A 21,097-nucleotide genomic window follows, 5' to 3' on the forward strand; every position below is an offset into this window, starting at 1 on the left:
GATATTTTCCCAATGTTTGCAACTCTGGGAATCAGTAAAGGTACCCAATATTGTTTTCTATAAAATATGTGCAGAAATTATGTTAAGACAATCAATTTGAATGAAACATGGACATATTGTAATATCATGTCTTGATCCATTCACAGAGGAGGGTGAAGGGACCATTCAATGGGATGACAAGACTGTGATGGATCTCCTAGACAGGACCAAGGAAGGCAATGTGGAGGTCATCAAGGATGATATGTCCAATGAGTACCTCAACTCCTTCAAGGTGGCCAGCTATGTGGTCAAGGATGAGGAGGAGGAGGAGGAAGAGGTGAGACTTGTTGGAAGGGGCCCTCATTGTTACTGTAAGGGTAGAGAAGAGGCAGTTTCTTAGACATTGTATTTACCATGTTGTCATGGAGTATTCCAAGTTGCATTCAGATTACACATTTTTCTCTCTAGCTATGCTCTGATTGTATATGATGAATTAAGCAAAGGGTTAAAGATGCAGAAGAGGGTTTTCATCATATGATTCATATCAAATGGAACTAAATACTGAAATGACAAAATGAATCCACAGCTTTTCTGAATAGGATCACATGCTAACTATTTCCTCTTGACGAGTGGTCTCTGTAGGTTACATTCTTGAAGTCTGGCACGAAACTAGTTTCTGAATGATGTTGCTTGGATGAAGTACTCTTGCCAATCTAAACCTTGTATTTGGTTCTGTCCTTGGACCAGGAGCCAGAGACAGAGGTGATCAAACAGGAGCTGGAACCCTCAGACCCAGCTTACTGGGAGAAGCTGCTAAGACATCACTATGAACAGCAGCAGGAGGACCTAGCCAGAACTCTGGGCAAGGGCAAGAGGATCAGGAGACAAGTCAACTACAATGACGGTGGACAGGAGGACTCCAACATGAGAGGTAGCAAGTGTCTTACCCATCCTGCTGTATCTTGCCTTCACTTCTTTTCCTGTGGTGCAGTGACATCTTTTAGCAGTATTGCATGTGATCCAGTTGATCTGATACTCCTCTGTGTCGTATGGCAATGATACAGCAGCATTCACTCCATTCTTATTTGTCGTCCAATTTGTATTGGTGCCTTGAATATGGGTAAATATGGGTATCAGTATTTATGAATAAAAATCAGGGATAAAAGTTATAGTGGCCTGCTATGAACATGTTAAGTTTATCCAAGTATGTATCATTATACAGAATTTTGTCATGTTATTTTCTTTCTTATGCCATTCTAGAATGTTTGCAATATTTACCAAATGTTTTTCAAATTCTGTTGCACACCTGTTGCACCAACAGGTGAGTGCATGCCACAGCAGTAGTCCAAATTTCTTTTCTGTGATATAGGAATAGCATATCATGAAAGTGCTTCTATTTCTGTGTTGGTCATAATGTTTATCTATTCTTTATTACCATAGTAAATCAGATTCTATGTAGTTTGGCTGTATTGTGTAGTAAGTCTGTTCTGCCAGCGCTGCAACCCATCATGTTTTTCCTATTTCTAACCTTCAGTCTGGGATGATAAACTGAGTGAGAACTTCAGTGACTACTCTGGAGGCACAGACGATGAGGAAGATGATCAGGACTACGATGACAAGAATGATGGCGGTACGTTTCACGCACAGATGATGAGTGCATTTACTCTTAGATGTAGAGAGAAAATGTATTAGTAAAAAACCATTCATGAATGAGATTGACAGTATCTGATGTGTCTGTGTGTGTATGTGCAATATGTTGTATTCACAAAAGGCTCGATAAACTCCACTATGAAGTTGTGCTTTTTGAACTGAAAGTAATATGTATCATATTTTTGTTTCTTGCAGTGAGAAGAAGCAGGCGAGCAGAGCGAGACAGGGACAAGCTGCCACCACTCCTGGCTAGAGTTGGTGGTCAGATTGAGGTTGGTAATCTCACTTCTTTCTTCCCTTGAAGATTTCATTGTGTGTATCATATGTGCAAAAGCTAGCAGTGTGGTATTTATTGTGATGTAGTTGAAAGCACTTCTATGCTGCTTATTGACCAGACACATCTTATGATATGTACATGAAAGTTGAGATTCAGAGCTACACATGTGTCAAAGCCTGAATTCAGTGTTTTTATGATGGTAGTTTTGCCGAGATGCAATATTCTGAAATATGTGCATATCTAAAGACATTTAGCTGAACACTGTATATCTGTTTTTATAATCATACATTATATTCTATTGGTCATATTCAATACTCTTGAGTTTCTTCTACATGGTAAGCTACTGTAATTGAAGTGTAAGAGATGATATGTAATCCAGTTGTTTTAATGCAGTGTTTTGGTGTGTGTTATCAGGTGCTAGGGTTCAGTGCCCGCCAGCGCAAGGCTTTCCTGAATGCCATCATGCGATGGGGTATGCCACCCCAGGACCCATACAACTCACAGTGGTTAGTACGAGACTTGAGAGGCAAACCAGAGAGACACTTCAGGTAAGGAGGCACTTCAGTAGGAAGGGAGAGTGTGTTAACCATGTTGAGAATGAGCTGATTTAGCTATAACATGCATTTCCTGTAAACACTTGCCTGAGTATACTCATGACTAGTCTTCAGTGGGTTAACCCTATAAAGCCCAAGGGGGGGGCATTGTGCCCCCCCCTACCAAATTTTCGTTCGCCACTCCTACACCCTTTACCCGATTTCAACCAAATTTGGTGACTTTTCCTAAAATCTTATTGCGAACATTTTGATATATAATTTAGCTCTGTCTGATATTGCTGGTTGCCATGGCAACCGTAAACTAACAACCATGTTCATCAGATTTTGCATGTTTTTCTGTTCAAATTTCAATCAACAATATAATAATGAATGAAATGAGGGTTTTCTTGGCTGTAATTTGCTGCAGGACCAAAATGTGAAGTAATTATGGTCGAATATTACCCTGAAATGGTCTTCTTATTATTTCCTTTATTTTTATATGACGTAGGCATCAAACAATAGATCTAATAGAAATAATCTAAAATACAGCATTTCCAAAGAATACCCTTTTATTTTGTGACATTATCACACGAGCTTTGCCTGTAATATCACTTGTTGATAATATTATCAATCTGCAAACTCAGAATTCCAATATTATGGAAATATTAGATGTGATACCAATATTTGTACCTATCCCAAGCAATACATCATAGGTTTCATGTGTTTCTTTATATTGTAATGAATAGCGCCCCCACATTTTGACCTTGAGAAATTTTAACCATAACAAATAATGAAGGTTGACTTGCTTTTCCTTTGTGCCAAATGTGAAAATGATTGATATAAAATAAAAACATATACACATGGGATAAAGAAATATAAAGAAAAAATATGATTTTTGCATATTTTCTATGTATTTCTTTGTATTTTGGCAAATAGCGCCCTCAATAGGTGACCTTGAGAAATTTTAAATGTTGGGTCATGTAGAGTATGAGTTGCTGTACCCATGTGCCAAATATGACGGTGATACATCATATAATAAAGAAGTTATATAGAGGGGGGGGGGGGGGGGGCACAATGTGCCCCCAGCTTGGGCTTTATAGGGTTAACCTGAGCTAAATCTTTAATGTTTACAGCCTTTAACTCTTTCACTATAAGTTTGAGTGCTATTACCCAAGGTTTGACTCTAATTGTGTGTCTGTGCTGCTGTATTTATATAAATTCAAATTATGGCAAATCAATAGTGACTTGTGCAGCTTCAAAGGAAGTCTACTGATTTTCCCCAGTAAATTGAGAAGTAGTGTTTACACTTGTCACAGCTATGGCTGCTTTTCTGTCATAATAACTTGCAAACACATATCTCAGCCTTCTACTGCTAGTCATGTATCTGTTGCGTAAATGTTAATGTTACTAAACAAATCTACTCAATAAATCAACTCAACAAATCAATTCAGCAATATATAGCTCATTTGTCGTCTTCCACTTTGGACAAGAACTGAGTTCATTCAGCTGTGAATGTTAGCTTACCTTTAACCTTGATCACACCGGGCTTTTTTGGCTATGCTAAAACCAGAGGGGCATGCACCCACGTCATAATCTACAAGATTGTGTCATAAGATTTTTTGAAACAATCAATTTCTAATTTTAATTAATTATGCAAATTAAGCTCAAGATCATATTTTAGCCTAATTACAAGCATTGAGAGTCTACTTTCTGGTCTGTAAATCTGTTTTAGCATATTTAACAATTGTACATCACAAAAACTTCCAAAACTCATTTCAATTCTTATGTATTTTCTTGTTTTCAGAATTTCTTATGTATTTCCTTGTTTTTCAGCTTTTGTTTTTTCTTTGTTTTTTATTGGAAATTGTCACTGACCACTTTTCTACCATAATTAGCCTAAAATTACTCAATGAAAGTGATTAATTGTAAAAATAATTGGTTTTTATGACTTTCATGACAGAGCACTGTTTTTCATAGGAAATGTACAAAAAATCACAAAATAGTGCCCGCTTTGGGGCAACATGCTGTTAAAAAAATGGGCGAGGCTTCGAAAAAGTATGCGCGGATGTTGCAAATTTGGTCTCAAAAGTTGCGCAAGACTTGAACGAAGAAAGTCAAGAAGCCTCGCAACGAGGCCTTCTCGCGTTACAGAATTATAGCGCGAAACGTCGAGGGGGGCGGATTCTGCCCCCCCCCCCCATTAGGGCTAAAAAGCAAGTAACCTGGTTCTGTAGAAAGAAAACACATCCTCAAAATTTGTCACAATTCTTATTTCAGAGCGTATGTGTCTCTGTTCATGAGACATCTGTGTGAGCCAGGCTCAGATGGAGCTGACACGTTTGCTGATGGTGTCCCAAGGGAGGGGTTGTCACGGCAACATGTACTGACAAGGATTGGTGTCATGAGCCTCATCAGGAAGAAGGTTAGTCTTTGGTACTCCCCTATTGAGAAAATCATCGTGAGATTTTATAAGGACTTACAATGCTTATGAAAACTACTTTACCACATAGAGATTGTTCTGTTTATGTGTGGACTATGCAGTGATGCTGGTGGTATTCTCTAATTCCCACTATGCATCCTCCTACCACTGATACAGGACATGTTTTAGTTCATACACATTGCAGCACTTAAGTTGTTGTAAAATTCATTATTTTTCTGATGTCATGTAATTGTATTTAGATAACTTGCAGAGAATTTTTGGGGGTCCTTGAAGGAGAATACACCTTTTATAAGCAAGCTTGTGTGTGCAGTGTCCATAACAGTGATTATGATGTCATGTTTTTGCGTAGGTGCTAGAGTTTGAACCCATCAATGGCAGTGTTAGTCTACCAGAACTGATCAGCCAGCTGACAGGGAAAGGAACATCTAGCAAAGGCAGCTCCAGAACCTCCTCCCCCATTCCAACCCCAGCCCGAGTGGCCTCTCCAGCCAGCACTGTGGACTCCAAGACCAGCGATGCTGAGGCTAAGGCTGCTGCAGCCAGCAATGGGGAGGCAGCGGCAGCCAAGCAGGCTGAAGCCGAGACAAAGACTGAAGCAGCTAAGACTAAGGGAGAGCCAGAGAAAGACAAAGAAGATCAGGGAGAGAAGAAGGCTGAGGGAGAAAAGATGGAAGTCGATGAGAAAGAGGAGAAGAAACCAGAAGTGAAAGATGCCGAGGAGAAGACAAGCACGGAGACAGAGAAGATGGAAGTTGATGAGAAGAAGGATGAGGAGGAAGAGAAGAAAGAGGTGAAGGATGAAACAGATAAGGCAGAGAAAGAAGACATGGAGAAAGCTGCCTTAAAGGAGGAATCTGGAGCAGAAGCAAAAGGTGAGATTTTGGTATTGACTGTTCTTTGCATCTCTGTAAGAAAGGGAACGCACTACCAGGCTCCTTCTTCATCTAGATCTTTCCTCTTTCAATGTGGGCATGACAAAATGCTTCTGGTAGACACTTCTTTTTTCATATTTTCTTTTTAAAGACCTTATGAATTGAAATCATGAATGAAAATAGGAGTGACTCCAATTTTATCATCCTTTGGAGATGTTAGGATTCTGATTTTGAATTGTTTTATACAAAGAAATTTTGCAAATATATGAAATTGTGCAGATTGCACAGTATGAAAATGTATACCTAAATCACAGTATTCTAAGAAAGGCTCAATTCTGTAGTACTATTTATCACAGAGCAACTTGTCAATTTCAGAAGAAATTTACATCTTAAAATTGGATGTGTTTTCCATTGGCATATTAAAATTTATGCAAGTTTCTTTTTACCCGTTTATAATCTGAAATGTCTTAATGCATTCCATTGTTGCAGGAGAGGAAGGAGAAAAGAAAGATGAGGAAAAAGCTGAAGTCAAAGATGAAGAGAAGGAACAAAAGGAATCCAAAGATGAGAAAGATGAGGACTCTAAGGAGGAAAAGAAAGACAACAAGGAAGAAGAGAAGGTAGAGGCAAAGGAGGAAGAGAAGAAAGAGGAGGAGGGAGAAAAGAAGGAAGAAAAGGAAGGAGAAAAGAAAGAGGATGGAGAGGAGGAAGCCAAGAAAGATGAGAGCAAGAAGGAAGAAACAAAGAAAGAAGAGATGAAGAAGGAGGAGAAGAAAGAGGAGTCTGAGTCAAAGCCCAAGAAGGAAGAGAAACCAGAAAAGCCAGCTGTGAAGAAGCCGGAGAAGAGACCGTTTGTCTTCAACATCGCTGATGGTGGCTTCACGGAGCTACATACACTGTGGCTGAATGAGGAACGTGCAGCTAAAGAGATGTGTGATAATGAGGCAGAGATCTGGCATAGGAAGCATGATTACTGGCTCCTTCATGGTATCGTCAAGTATCCTTTTCAGCTGATATCTTGTGTTATTGTGTGAGACTCAATGAGGAAATCAGCAGCCATCTAGTTTGACTTCTAGTGAGATGAATTTAGAACGTGTCCATACTCTATCACATTGTACAATTCTAAACAGTGTACTCCCATCAAAACAAACACAGTTAATAACAAAATTTGGGTAACAACATAGTAAAAGTTAAGGCCCCAATATTATCGGCTCATTACCTTTTTTATGCCTCCGCCACGTAGTGGTGCCGGAGGCATTATGTTTTCGGGTTGTCCGTCCGTCCGTCCGTCCTTCCGTCCGTCCGTAATGAATTTTGTGGACAAGGTAACTATCAAAACCTGTTGAGGTATCCTAATGAAACTTGGCATGTATGTGTATTAGGGGGTGAAGTTGTGCCTATCAACTTTTGGGTGCACATGCTCAAGGTCAAAGGTCAAAAGGTCAAGGTCAAATACATAAAATTTCACTTTTTCCATCATATCTATTGAATGCCTGAAGATATTTTCTTGAAACTTAGTGTATACATGTATTACCCAATTAAGATTCTCTGGTGAAAGTTTGCGTCATGAGGTCAAAGGTCAAAGGTCAAAAGGTCAGGGTCAAATACATGAAATTTCACTATTTTCGCCATATGTATTGAATGCCTGAAGATATTTTCTTGAAACTTAGTGTATACATGTATTACCCAATTAAGATTCTCTGGTGAAAGTTTGGGTCATGAGGTCAAAGGTCAAAGGTCAAAAGGTCAAGTAAAAGTATCAAAACTTCTTTTTTTTCTCCGTTCCTTGGAAAATTGTTCAAGGTATCTTCATGGAACATAGTATATACATGTACTGACTGGAAGTGATTATCTAGATAATGTAGGGTTCATGGGGTCAAAGGTCAGGGGTCAAAGGTCAAGTGCAACACTTCAAAATTTTACTATTTCCCTCATATTTATGCAATGCCAGCAGGGTTATTATTTTTTTACACTTGGTGTATGCATGTGTAACCTAATAGAAATTCTCTGGAAAGTTTTTTTTTTCTTCTTTTTTTGCCTCAAAGGTCAAAAGGTCAAAGATCAAGTGAAAGTGCTGAACTAACTTTTTCCTCCATATCTCGAAGTGGCTCAAGTTATCTTGAAACTTAGTACATATTATGCATGTTCTACCTGAAAGTGATTATCTTACGAATTTTAGGGTCAAGGACCAGATGAAAATGGTAACAATTTACTATTCAGTTCAGAAATTGCACTTTTTCTCCACACCTGTACCTTGAAAATTACTCAATGCCTAAATGTATGAATGGGTCAAAGTCAAGTTAAAGTCCTTAAATCCCTAGATACATGCTCTCCTATTCATCCAATTAAACCTAGGTCAAGGAAGGTGAACATTCAACACATTTGTGACAAACTTGTCATTTCAATATTTTGCCAATTTTGTGAAAATGTAATCACACATTGTCCACATGTACTATCTAGACCTATTGGGAAAATCATGCATTATGGCGGAGGCATACCAGTCGCCAAAGCGACATTTCTAGTTTTTTTTTTTTGGGTTTATTTGTTCACTTTTAATGAAATGTTGATATAATAAAAAGAAAACTGCTGGTCCCAAGGACTTCATTATAACAGGAGTTGACGGTATAACGTTATGAGACGAGAATTTGTACAAATAATATTTTGGGGGGGAGGCTCATGGTCTTCACTGTATGACAGTTTCCCTGCATGATTTCGATACAAGATTGACATGTCTACAAATCTCTTTTTGTGCAGTGAGTTTTCTTTCATCCCAATGACAGTGTTTATGGTGTACACATGTAGAGGTTCAACTTCTGTGTGTTACTCGTGTCATGTCAACCTTGTATAGTTACTGTAGCTGCCATATACACACAGTGGGCCAGGAAATATGATTTGTACATGCAGTGAGATCATACACATTGCTGTTGAAAGTCTGTTGAAATGCGATTCCATTTTCTATGGAACAATCATTAGAAATGATCAGGATTACTAAAAGTTGTAATTGAATCATCTTGGTGTATGTGACCTTAATCACATTCCCTTCATCAGACATGGCTATGGTCGTTGGCAAGACATCCAAAATGACCCAGCCTACGCCATCCTCAATGAGCCCTTCAAAGTAGATCAAGGCAAAGGAAACTACCTTGAAATCAAGAACAAGTTTCTTGCTCGTAGGTTCAAGGTGAGAGAACCATGCAGGGTCATTGCATTGATTAGGTGCATTGCACGACATGGTTAGGTTCCGTTTCTCATGAAAAACTTAACCCTAAAAAGACTGGGGGGGGGCCTAAAAGGCCCCCCCCTCGACATTTCGCGCGATTACTCAGCAACACGCAATGCTCTCGCCGCGATGCTCTATGACTTTTTTCTTTCGAGTTTCCCGCACATTTTGACACCAAATTTGTGACGCCCGGGGGTACGGTTCTGAAGTTACATAACTTTTTGTACATGCACGTGAGACCGAAAATTGCTCAAAAATTTGATTTTGTGTACAAAGTCAATACAAATTGAGTTTTATCACATGGTTCATATAAATATGCTTATTTTTACTCTCAATGGCTAAAATCAATTTGTTTTAGTAGTATTATGCTTCAAAAAGGGTCTGCCACAAATTTTGCTGAAAAAAACAACAAAAACAAAAGGTCGAAAAAACAAGGAAATACATAAGAAATTCATAAAACAATAAAATAAATAAGAAATTAATTTTGATACCGAATTTTTTTTCAAGTACATTTGCTAAGAATGCTACAAAGAATATCTAGACCAAAAATGAGCACATTTGGAGCTTTATTTACTGATTTACATAAAAAAGTCTGATTTCTCGCATAGATTAGCATAATTAATCAAAATAAAATAAAAGAAGACTATTTTGGAAAATTTAAATATACGATCTTGTAGATTACATCGCACACTACCACTGTTCAAATTTCCGCGGCGATCGCGCGATCCATGGCCGAGATCTTAAGGGGGGGCCCTTTAGGCCCCCCCCCAGTCTTTCGAGCTACCAAAATAGCCCAGTCTTTTTAGGGTTAAACCTGTATCTCTCGTTTGCAAAGCTTTTTGAGCAGGTGTATTTTCTCTAACAAAAGTATACATTTTTGAATGGGATTATGTATGTAATACACTTTTCCTGTGCCTGATTTATTATTAAACTAGTGAAGTATTATAATTACATGTACATGTTTGTGCAGGATGCATGTCTTACATTGAATGTTTGAAATAAAGCTGCTCATATTACGGTTTTGCAAGTCATACTAGTCCTTGCAAATACTTACTTTTGATAAAGCCTTGTTACATGAAGAGAAGCTACACTCACACTTGGCACTGAAAGTGGCAGTACCTTGATCTGACATAGACTCTCTTCTTATCTTTACCATTGTTTGTAAGAGGAAGCAGCTATGGTGTGAGGCAGGCGAATGAGATTTGTCATGTGTTCAATTTTGCAGCTGTTGGAGCAAGGTCTAGTGATTGAGGAACAGCTGAGGCGAGCAGCATACCTCAACCTGACCCAGGATCCTAACCACCCAGCCATGGCTCTTAATGCTCGCTTTGCTGAGGTGGAATGTCTGGCAGAGAGCCACCAACATCTCTCCAAGGAATCCCTGGCTGGAAACAAACCAGCGAATGCTGTGCTTCACAAAGGTGAGCAAGAAGAGGGGAAAGCTTTAATACCTAGCCCAGTCTCACTGTCTGCTTAAATCTTAACCTGTTGAAGACTAGACCCAAGTATACTCGGGTAGGTGTCTATAGGAAATGCGTGTTGTAGCAAAATCAACCAGTTCTCAACAGGTTACTGTAAAACAAGGAATGTTCGCGTGCATTTTAATTTCGTGAATCTCGCGAGGCGAGTTTCGCAAAATTAGAATGTACGCTAAAGATCTTATCTACACTATACGCATTGAATGTTAGAGGCAACTCGCAAAAATTTCATGCTGCGAATAAGGCGGTTGGCTCCCATTCGTGAAAATTTCATGCCGCGAAAATATCGTGTTTTACAGTAATAGTTCAGTTTTGCACATAGGTGCACTACTATTCTGCGTTTATTGAAGTGAGCAGAAATGTAGAACCAAATTATTACAGACTTGTGGAAACAAACTAATGAAGAAACAAAACAGAATGATGTAAGAATTTACCAGTGACACCAACTGAATGGTAACCAGATATAGGTGCATAACTCTGTAGACTTTGTACAGTGTTAAAGTCATCTGGTTCTCAGCTGACGGTATCTCATTGATACCTCATCTGTAGATGAGATATAAATGTTTTGCCCTTCATGTACTCTCTTCACCCATGTACAGTTTTGAATCAGCTGGAGGAGTTGCTCAGTGACATGAAGTCAGATGTAGCCCGCCTACCAGCTACTCTCTCTCGCATTCCTCCCGTGGCTGCCCGCCTTCAGATGTCGGAGCGAAGCATTCTCAGCAGGCTTGCCACACAGCCACCACCTCAGGCCCAGGTAGGAATTCTAACAGTAGGAGGGGTAGCAAGAGAAAAAGAGAATCATGTCATAGGCATTTTGTGTCCTCTCTGTGATTCGTCAGCATTGTAGATGATTCTCTATCGTTTTGCTCCTGCTGGGAAGTTGTGCTTGAATCAAACATTATCCCTTTCTGTCAATCTAAAGTCAAGTAGCTGCTCACAAGATCCATTTGCTTTCAGAGAATATGGAGAGCTCTTTATAGTTCACGGATGCTAATTGTGTGTTTGCTTACATAGATTGGAAAAGAAAGAACAAAACAGATAATTTGTGGTTTTGTGAGTGCTTGATTGCCAGAGAGCTGTTTCAGTGTTTTTCTTAAAGTGTGGAAATACCAATGTAGGTAACATTTTTGTGCAGCAGAAAATTGTGAACATTTTGAGTGTACTTATGATATTCAAATTTCATGGGTAGATGTTCCTCTTGCCCCTTTGATTTGGTATTGGACTGTCATCGAGGCGTAGTCTTGAAGAATTTGCAGTATTTTTTTGAGTTTGATTATGGTGTGTACATTCTTTTTTGCATACCTGCCAGTATGGAACATCATCATCTCCAGCTCATAGAGCTCATAGGATATAGTGCAAAAATAAATGTGTGATGATATTGAAACATGTTTGGTTGTTCTGGTCATTTATCTTTTTCAAATTTCATAAGTGGCATGAAGAAAGCTAGATCACTTGCATCAATGTACTGTTTATTTTACCAACATCTGTAAGAGGCGTAACTGTGTCAGTTATATTCAACACTGTATGAAAATGTGAAAGTTGTTTAAAATGCTTTGCCTAAATTGCTGAGTACATTATTTAAAGGGGAAGGCTAGTAACTGATCAGTGGGAATCAGTGGAAATGCTGGGGGATGATTGTTCCAATCCTTATGGGATTCATTCAAGATTTCATTGTATATCTATTGTTGTGTGAAAATGATTTGCTTCAGAATGGTCTCATATTCAAGTAATGTGCAGTTTAATGCTTCCAGGTAAGCGTCCCTGGTCAGTGACAGAGCATTAATCTGCACATTACTTGAATATGACACCGTTCTGAAGCAAATCATTTTCACACAACAATAGATATACAATGAACTCTTGAATGAATCCCATAAGGATTGGAACAATCATCCCCCAGCATTTCCACTGATTCCCACTGATCAGTTACTAGCCTTCCCCTTTAAAAAAAAAAGTATTGGTAGTGCCTAGCATTCCATGAAAGTACCCTGATAATCCTCCTTACGTCTTGTGTCATGTTTTACTGGTAGGCCGCTCAGGGAGCTGTTTCTGCACCCACCAGCCACAATCCTTACGCCCAGTACAGCAGTGCCAGCAGCTTTGGGGGAAGTTTTGCCACCAACTATGCCGGCTACCGCCCCACGGGTCAGTACACGGTAGCTCAGTATTCTGGGCTGCACACACACCTCGGTCAAAGTAAGTGTGTCGTCGGGAGGAACAGAAGCTAAACCAAGACTCTCTCCTCTTCCTAATTCACAGTACTCTGGGAATCTAATACTGGACAAACAAAGAGTGTCTTTAATAATAAGATCATATATTCAAGTTTCACAAAGCTGAAAAAAAAATTCTCTTGCAAAAATATCCCTGTCAAAAAAAAAATGCATCTCTTTTCACACGTGACCTTTTTTCCTGGTTTTATAACACAAAACATTAATTTGCTCCCCTATTATTTTACTCTTTCATTATCTATGACAAAGTAACCCTTCTGTTACTTTCCTTTTCATGCAATAATCATCATTATTGACAACTTTTCTTTCTTTGGGTATATGTGTGCTGTGAATGCACTCAAGTTACAGCTGGCTTCAAATTTAATTATCAAAGAGTTTGAATTATAAGCATTTCTGACAGCTTTAATTTCCTGTTTCAAGAAAGAAGATAGAAATGAAATACTTGAAAAGCACTCGATCATTTTGGCACCCGTAAGACAGTGCTGCATGCATTGTGCTTGTGTTGGAGTTGAGAACTGGAGACGGCTCTTTGCACTTCTGACGAACACTTCGTTGCCCTCTGCACCTTTGTGTGATCTGAGTGTCTTGAAATCACTTCTAGCATTGGTGACATACTGTATAGTCTACACCTCATGTTTTGTAATCATCTATGGAGTACATGTCTGTATCCAGAATGTGATCGTAAGTCGTGGCACAATGGCGATAAATGCAAAAAAAAATAAAAAAAATAGACTGATATATGAAAATTTATGTTGTCTCTTTGTGGGGATACTTGGCATTCATCTGGATCTGCATTCATCAAACATTAACCCTCCTGATAATTCAAGGAATCATTGAACATGTATTAATTCAATGTTAATTTAAGTTTGAGTTTGAGTATTGTGAATTCTGTGTAATTTGTGAGTGTTGTATCAAATCTCTGTATCGCTATCATTTGGTGATGGTTTTTGTACTGGTCTTTTCAAAAATTTATCTTCTGAAAACAATTAATATTCACTGCATAAAAGAACATAAACAACAAAGAAGAAAGGTTTGCCTTGAACAGCCAGTTTAACATGCTGAAATTATCCCATTGTCTGGTAAGGAATTGCCAATTTATTGTATTGAGTTTTCCAGTGCTCAAGTTCAAAGGAAAAACAAAACAAAACTGAATTATGTGTAGCCAAGATTGAATTACTTGGTACATGAACCATTTCCTGAAACTGTTTAGTGTTTGATACCTTCTTTTGGCACCTTTCTTCGTCCTTTTTTATAAAAAAACCCCCCAAACAAACAAAAACAGATTTCACATAAACGATGATTTAAATCAGTTTGTGATAGAATGTTTAATAAGTATTATGAATATTCATGTTAGTAGACTTAAGTATACACACATTTTGATGAGTTTTTGTGACTTTTTTGTTGTTGGGAACCCGCATAAATAGAAAGCCTAAATATCTGTATATCTTTGCAGCATACATTAGTCAAGTTTTATGCACATCTTGTCAGATGCTTCATGCTTACCATCGTTAGATGTCAGTGTGCAAACTATTAACATGTGTATTATGTGTCCTTTTGATGTTTTGTGTTGTTTTGGTGTTGTCTTTTATTTGCTGTGTTCTGTGTTGTTCTGTGTTTGATGGTGGATCACAAACTCCTGTCTATAAGCTGGGCTTGACATGGAACTACCCTAAACATAATTGACCCTCCAAAGAAATATGGCACATTCCGTATTTATTGCCACTTTAACTGTGTAGAAAAATAACCTGTTGGAAAGTGACATATTGTGTCTTCCAAAATGTACAGCATTGTTTAATATATTTTACCGTAGTACCAAGGATTTTAAAGGTGCTGCAAGTATGTTTCCAGGCCATTTACATTCATTTGTCCATTCATGCATTAGACGTTACTTCACATTTCTTGTGTTTTCTTGTGTTTTTTTTTTTGGTTGTTTTTTTATGCCTCCACCACGAAGTGGTGCCGGAGGCATTATGTTTTCGGGTTGTCCGTCCGTCCGTCCTTCCGTCCGTCCGTAATGAATTTTGTGGACAAGGTAACTATCAAAACCTGTTGAGGTATCCTAATGAAACTTGGCATGTATGTGTATTAGGGGGTGAAGTTGTGCCTATCAACTTTTGGGTGCACATGCTCAAGGTCAAAGGTCAAAAGGTCAAGGTCAAATACATAAAATTTCACTATTTCCACCATATCTATTGAACGCCTGAAGATATTTTCTTGAAACTTAGTGTATACATGTATTACCCAATTAAGATTCTCTGGTGAAAGTTTGGGTCATGAGGTCAAAGGTCAAAGGTCAAAAGGTCAGGGTCAAATACATCAAATTTCACTATTTCCACCATATCTATTGAACGCCTGAAGATATTTTCTTGAAACTTAGTGTATACATGTATTACCCAATTAAGATTCTCTGGTGAAAGTTTGGGTCATGAGGTCAAAGGTCAAAGGTCAAAAGGTCAGGGTCAAATACATAAAATTTCACTATTTCCACCATATCTATTGAATGCCTGAAGATATTTTCTTGAAACTTAGTGTATACATGTATTACCCAATTAAGATTCTCTGGTGAAAGTTTGGGTCATGAGGTCAAAGGTCAAAGGTCAAAAGGTCAAGTAAAATTATTAAAACTTCTTTTTTTTTCTCCATACCTTGGAAAATTGTTCAAGGTATCTTCATGGAACATAGTATATACATATACTGACTGGAAGTGATTATCTAGAGAATGTAGGGTTCATGGGGTCAAAGGTCAAGTGCAACACTTCAAAATTTTACTATTTCCCTCCTATCATGCAATGCCAGCAGGGTTATTTTTTTTTTTTTTTTACACTTGGTGTATGCATACATGTGTAACCTAATCGAAATTCTCTGGAAAGTTTTTTTTTCTTCTTTTTTTGCCTCAAAGGTCAAAAGGTCAAAGATCAAGTGAAAGTGCTGAACTAACTTTTTCCTCCATATCTCGGAAGTGGCTCAAGTTATCTTGAAACTTAGTACATATTATGCATGTTCTACCTGAAAGTGATTATCTTATGAATTTTAAGGTCAAGGGCCAGATGAAAATGGTAACAATTTACTATTCAATTCAGAAATTGCACTTTTTCTCCACACCTGTACCTTGAAAATTACTCAATGCCTAAATGTATGAATGGGTCAAAGTCGAGTTAAAGTCCTTAAATCCCTAGATACATGCTCTCCTATTCATCCAATTAAACCTAGGTCAAGGAAGGTGAACATTCAACACATTTGTGACAAACTTGTCATTTCAATATTTTGCCAATTTTGTGAAAATGTAATCACACATTGTCCACATGTACTGTCTAGACCTATTGGGAAAATCATGCATTATGGCGGAGGCAAACCAGTCGCCAAAGCGACATTTCTAGTTTTCCTCCATATCTCGGAAGTGGCTCAATTTATCTTGAAACGTACTACATATTTATGCATCTTCTGCCTGACAGTGATTATCTTGTTAATTTTAGGGTCAAAGGCCAGATGAAAATGGTAACAATTTACTATTCAATACAGAAATTGCACTTTTTCTCCATACCTTGAAAATTACTCAGTGCATAAAGGTATGAATGGGTCAAAGTCAAGATAAAATCCTTAAATCCGAAATACATGCTCTCCTATTCATCCAATTAAACCTAGGTCAAGGAAGGTGAACATTCAAGACCTTTGTGACAAACTTGTCATTGTAATATTTTACCAATTTTGTGAAAATGTAATCACACTTTGTCCACATGTACTATCTAGATAGGAGAATCATGCATTATGGCGGAGGCGTACCAGTCGCCATAGCGACATTTCTAGTTTTTCAAATTATGATGCTCAGTTTGCTGTACTCAGCATGCCGTTGAATGTTGATTGAAGGCGTGTTAGTTAGTACTGTGATTCTTCTTGTTGTTATGCCACTTGTGTTGTGTTCCACTTTGGAAATCTGATATTGCTCTTTAATATTGCAAAAATAATTTACTACCAATGTTGTGTTATATTTCAGATATTTGGTTTTCTTGAACAGGAGCACAGCATGTAAACTTTCTTTTGAATGATAAATCATGAAGTGTTTTTGTGACATGAAGTAAAGCTGCGGCTAAGTGATTTATTACATGAATCAAGACTCTGCCAGGCTGAAGAGTAAATTATGTATAATATTTTCTATGCTGGATTTCATGAAGGTAGTTATGTGTTATGCCTCTATATTGTGTTTGAAAGCCATATATGTGGCATGAAGTTAGATATGGATTTTCATTGAAATTGTAAGAATGTAGAATTGAGGTATAAAAGTTTCACTTCATGTGTAAGCAATCTGTTTTACAGTCTTGTCCCGGGACTGCCAGCATTTGTTTTTACCATTGTGAGATTGAGAATGAAGCCTGGATATTACGGTCACACTAGGAGATTACCCTGCTTTGGGGGAGGTCTCAGCTCGTGGAATGTTGTATGATATTTTCATTTTCGTCTTAAAGACTGCCAAATAAATGATTTGGGTATTGAACTCTTGTTTTATGTGAGATAAGCATGACAACTGTAAGATGGTGTTGAAAAGAACGGATATTTGTTTTAGCATGTGCACAAACTGGAAGGGATTTACTTTCTGTGTTTAGTCAACATACAAGATATCCAGTAACATATCTTTGTAATTGCAAATATTAGTTGTCTGAAACAGCCTTGCCTGATGTAGTGAGCCATTACCTAAATTGAAGTGGCACTGATTTGTGTCCAAAATTTACCTCCTTAAAGTTAGCAAAAACTTTTAATGACAAATTGAAAAGTTGTTGATGCCTAGAGGATGTGTTAATGAGTAGCTATGACCTTTGAACCCTAATGTTGTTTCCTCTCCTATACCTGTAGCTGTGCAGCCGATACCACAGGGTAACGTGCAGGTGGTTCCAGGCAGCTCTCGTCCCCAGGTCCTAGCAGGAGGCAAGAGCTCTGGGGCAGCCTCCTCTTCCTCCTCCTCTGGGGGTCAGCCTACTAGCAGTAACTACTACTCCACTATGCTCAGCAATGCCTCCAGTGCCATCTCTAGCTCTGGTAAGTAGGTGTGACTTATCATACCACCCTTCAGATATAAAGGGCACTCATGGGACCAACATCTGAGCTCGTACAGAAGCCATTAAAGCTTTCCTGAACTTCCCAGTGGTTCAGTCATTCACTTGCCAATTCTGAGATGAAAAGAATTGTAAGTTTTAAAAGCCCCGTTAACGATTGCCCCGTCACTGTACAGGCATGCTAACCTGGAAACATTAAACTACACGTTACTTGAATATGAGACCATTCTGAAGCAAATAATTTTAACACAACAATAGATAATGTACTCTTAAATGAATCCCACAAGGATTGGAACAATCATCTTCCAGCATTCCCACTGATTCCCACTGATCAGTTACTAGCCATCCCCTTTAAATGTAATTTGATGATCTGAAGACAGTAACTGGTCATGTCATTCTTCAAGAGTCTTGACTCAATTACATGCATTGCATCTGACCATGTATTCACTAATGCCATGTGACATAGCAGTATCTGAGGCCATAGTAGTACCCAATGAGGTCATAAATGTGTATGATGAGGTTGTACTATATGATGAAGTCATAGTTTAAAAATATACCAGGCATGAGGGGTTCTGGTTAAAACTGTATGGGCATGGTGACTTCAATAAATAGTCCTGTTTAAGTCACCAAAGGCACATAGTTTAATTGGTGCCTTGAACAATGGCCTGGTATATTTGTGTTATATCCCTCACAAATTATTTCAAGAGTAAAAGAAAAGTAAGTGGGATTTACTCACTGTTTACAGTGGTTGACTGTGGTTGACTCACCCAAGTTCATTTCTTCTACCTGCAAAATGACACATATTAGTGTATACATAGTCTGCGATGCAGATACCAGTTCTTTTGTATAATGTAAAAACCTAACCAGTCTTCTTGCGAAGCAAAGACACAATGAAAAACTGTACTGTATTTGTGACAAAGCAAAAAGTTGAATGCGATATCGTTTCAATTCAAACACTAAAATATGCTCCTGATGTATTAGTGGTACATTTGGCAAATCGCCAAGCGGGATTTTTTATTTTTTATTTTTTTTTTGTTTTTACTATTTTCCATGGAAAATAGTTGGACTCTGATGGAATAAGGATTTTTATGGTGGAATATGTTTTGTCACTTTCAAGGCCCTCAACCAATCAGAGGACAAGAAATGATTTGTGATGGATATGATAGTATATGTGAATTCATAGTAATATATAATGAGGTCATAGTAGTATATAGTAAGGTCATAGTGGTATAAATTATGATAATGACATAGTATATAATGAAGTCATAGTATATGCTTGGTTTTTTGGTTCACCATGTGTGAGTCCTTAAAAGGACTGTTAGAATGACAGGAGGAAAGAAAAGATAGGATAAGAGGCAAGAATTGAGTGAGAGTATTCTTTATGGAGTGTGTGTAGTCCTGAAAAGGACTGAACCGGAGAGGGATAGAAGAGCTTAGGAGAAGGACTTGACGTTTTGGACAGTTGACTGTCTGTCCTCAGGAGTGAGAGTAGGCAGGAGAAGCAGGGGATTAAGTAAGTCATAGTAATCATAGAAGTCATAGTAATATATGATAAAGTCATAGTAGTATATGATGAAGTCATAGTAGTATATGATGCGACTGTGTCTGTGTCTTTTCAGGTCCCTCTCAGAGCAAAGCATCCTTGTTGAAGGGGGAACCCGGCCAGGGTAAGTGAAAGGTGTGCACGAAACTCTTTTATTTTCCTTACTACTAACAGCAAGTTTTGGGCATGAACATTGTCATTCTGCCAGTATAGGATAGGTCATCATGGTTCAGACATTCAAACACACAATAAAGGAAAGAGTTCATCATTTCTATCTTCATATTAGAGTATAATGTTTCTTTTCAAAACAAAGAACAGCATAAAAAAAAAAAAAACCAAACCGAGAGCAGCATGTAAGCAGTAAAACAAGCTTTAATGTAACCTGGAATCGTTGAGGGATCTCGTGTCCTTTGTTATCTGATAATAGGTCTATTGAAACAAATAGAGGTTATTGAGCTCTTTAATATCTTGCATTATAGACAAACTGAAAGCTTTGGCAAGGGTAGCCGTTCGCAAGCTACATTAATTTGTGGAGTTATTGGTAACATTGTGAGTTCACTCAGGCCAAGGAATCTGCCTCACTAATTCTTGTCATATTCACAGACATTGTTCAAACTGCTATAAAAAATTTTGGGGTAACATATATAACACTTGACAGATATAACTCCACAATTGAAATTGGTGTTAAGCTTTTGATGTCAATACAAGATATTTACCTCCAGAATTTCAATTTCAGTTGAATTTCCAATATAGATGAGCTTCTACTCTAATAACTCCACAATGTTTAGTAGAATTTCAGAGCGGTAATTATCTTTATTCAAATTCATGAATATTAATAAATCATACTATCTTTTCTATCAGTATTGGGCTCAGCAGTTTAAAGGGATGGTACAGTATTGGTGGAGATGAGAACTGGGCTTTTAACTTTTTGCGAGATACCAGGAAAACACTTATGATATAGTACAGAGCATACTATTTTAAGAGGAATTCAAAGTTTATCGGATGAAAATCGGGTTTGGAATGACTGAAACATCCAAAAACAAAGTAAAACAAAGCGATCGTAATAAAGTGTGGGTCCCACACTTTATTAGAATCGCTCTTTTTTGGATATCTCAGCCATTTCAAAACCAATTTTCATCAAATAAACATTGAATTCCTCGTAGAATTACATGCTCTTTCATATTTCATAAGAGGTTTCTCATTATCTCACCAAAAAATGTTAGAAACCTGAAATTATGTCTCAACCAAAACTGTACAATCCCTTTAAAAGCAACAAAGTTTCAATGAACATTCATTATTTGACCTTCATATGTTAGAACGTAGATGTCTGTTCAGCGTTACATACAAAATGTAGGTTACCCCAAAATTCTTAATTTTGGCAAAATTTATTATACACTGCTTCTTTTAAGCAATTTTGGGACAAAGTTATCTCTTATTCAAAGTGTTATAAAAGATGTATTGGGGTAATGTACGTTGGAAACAGATATTACAGCAACATCCCTAAAATGTGCCCTTCTACTGCAGAAGTGCCCATATCTTGCTAGATCATACTAGATATCCAGATAGTCGTCAGTAAATTTGATTTGAAAATTGAAGTGTTTTCGTGTTTGAACCATGTTATGAGTATTGGTGTCATTGCCCGTTGACTAATCCCATGTGAAAATGAATGGAAAACCAGTGTACTGTAACTATGTTCATTGAGGGATTTGGATGGCTGAAGCAAAATGTTGAGATACTGGTTTATTTGCGTCTAAAGTTACATTTGAATATGCATGTTGGTTGTTTCTTGGGTTTTATTCATCAGTTATTGTGAGAGTCAGCTGCAAGTGAGT

The 21,097-nt window shown here is 37.8% G+C and overlaps 1 protein-coding gene across 5 annotated transcripts in view; it reads left to right on the top strand.

Moving 5' to 3' along the window:
* Nucleotides 1-21,097, top strand: part of LOC140239332 (chromodomain-helicase-DNA-binding protein 4-like) — a 54,588-nt gene that overhangs the window by 26,955 nt on the left and 6,536 nt on the right. For 2 of the 5 annotated variants that reach the window (XM_072319208.1, XM_072319210.1), the window contains exons 24-37: nt 147-316; nt 727-913; nt 1,514-1,609; nt 1,825-1,901; nt 2,321-2,454; nt 4,717-4,861; nt 5,229-5,751; nt 6,241-6,748; nt 8,800-8,932; nt 10,197-10,392; nt 11,049-11,206; nt 12,480-12,594; nt 17,523-17,705; nt 19,342-19,389. In XM_072319208.1, the coding sequence (XP_072175309.1) occupies nt 147-316; nt 727-913; nt 1,514-1,609; nt 1,825-1,901; nt 2,321-2,454; nt 4,717-4,861; nt 5,229-5,751; nt 6,241-6,748; nt 8,800-8,932; nt 10,197-10,392; nt 11,049-11,206; nt 12,480-12,594; nt 17,523-17,705; nt 19,342-19,389 (2,673 nt within the window). Of the gene's footprint in view, nt 1-146; nt 317-726; nt 914-1,513; nt 1,610-1,824; nt 1,902-2,320; nt 2,455-4,716; nt 4,862-5,228; nt 5,752-6,240; nt 6,749-8,799; nt 8,933-10,196; nt 10,393-11,048; nt 11,207-12,479; nt 12,595-17,522; nt 17,706-19,341; nt 19,401-21,097 lie in introns of those variants that run through there. The other 3 variants (XM_072319211.1, XM_072319209.1, XM_072319212.1) reach the window with 3 other exon arrangements.

Source organism: Diadema setosum, chromosome 15, assembly GCF_964275005.1.
Source record: "Diadema setosum chromosome 15, eeDiaSeto1, whole genome shotgun sequence".
Lineage (NCBI taxonomy): Eukaryota > Metazoa > Echinodermata > Echinoidea > Diadematoida > Diadematidae > Diadema > Diadema setosum.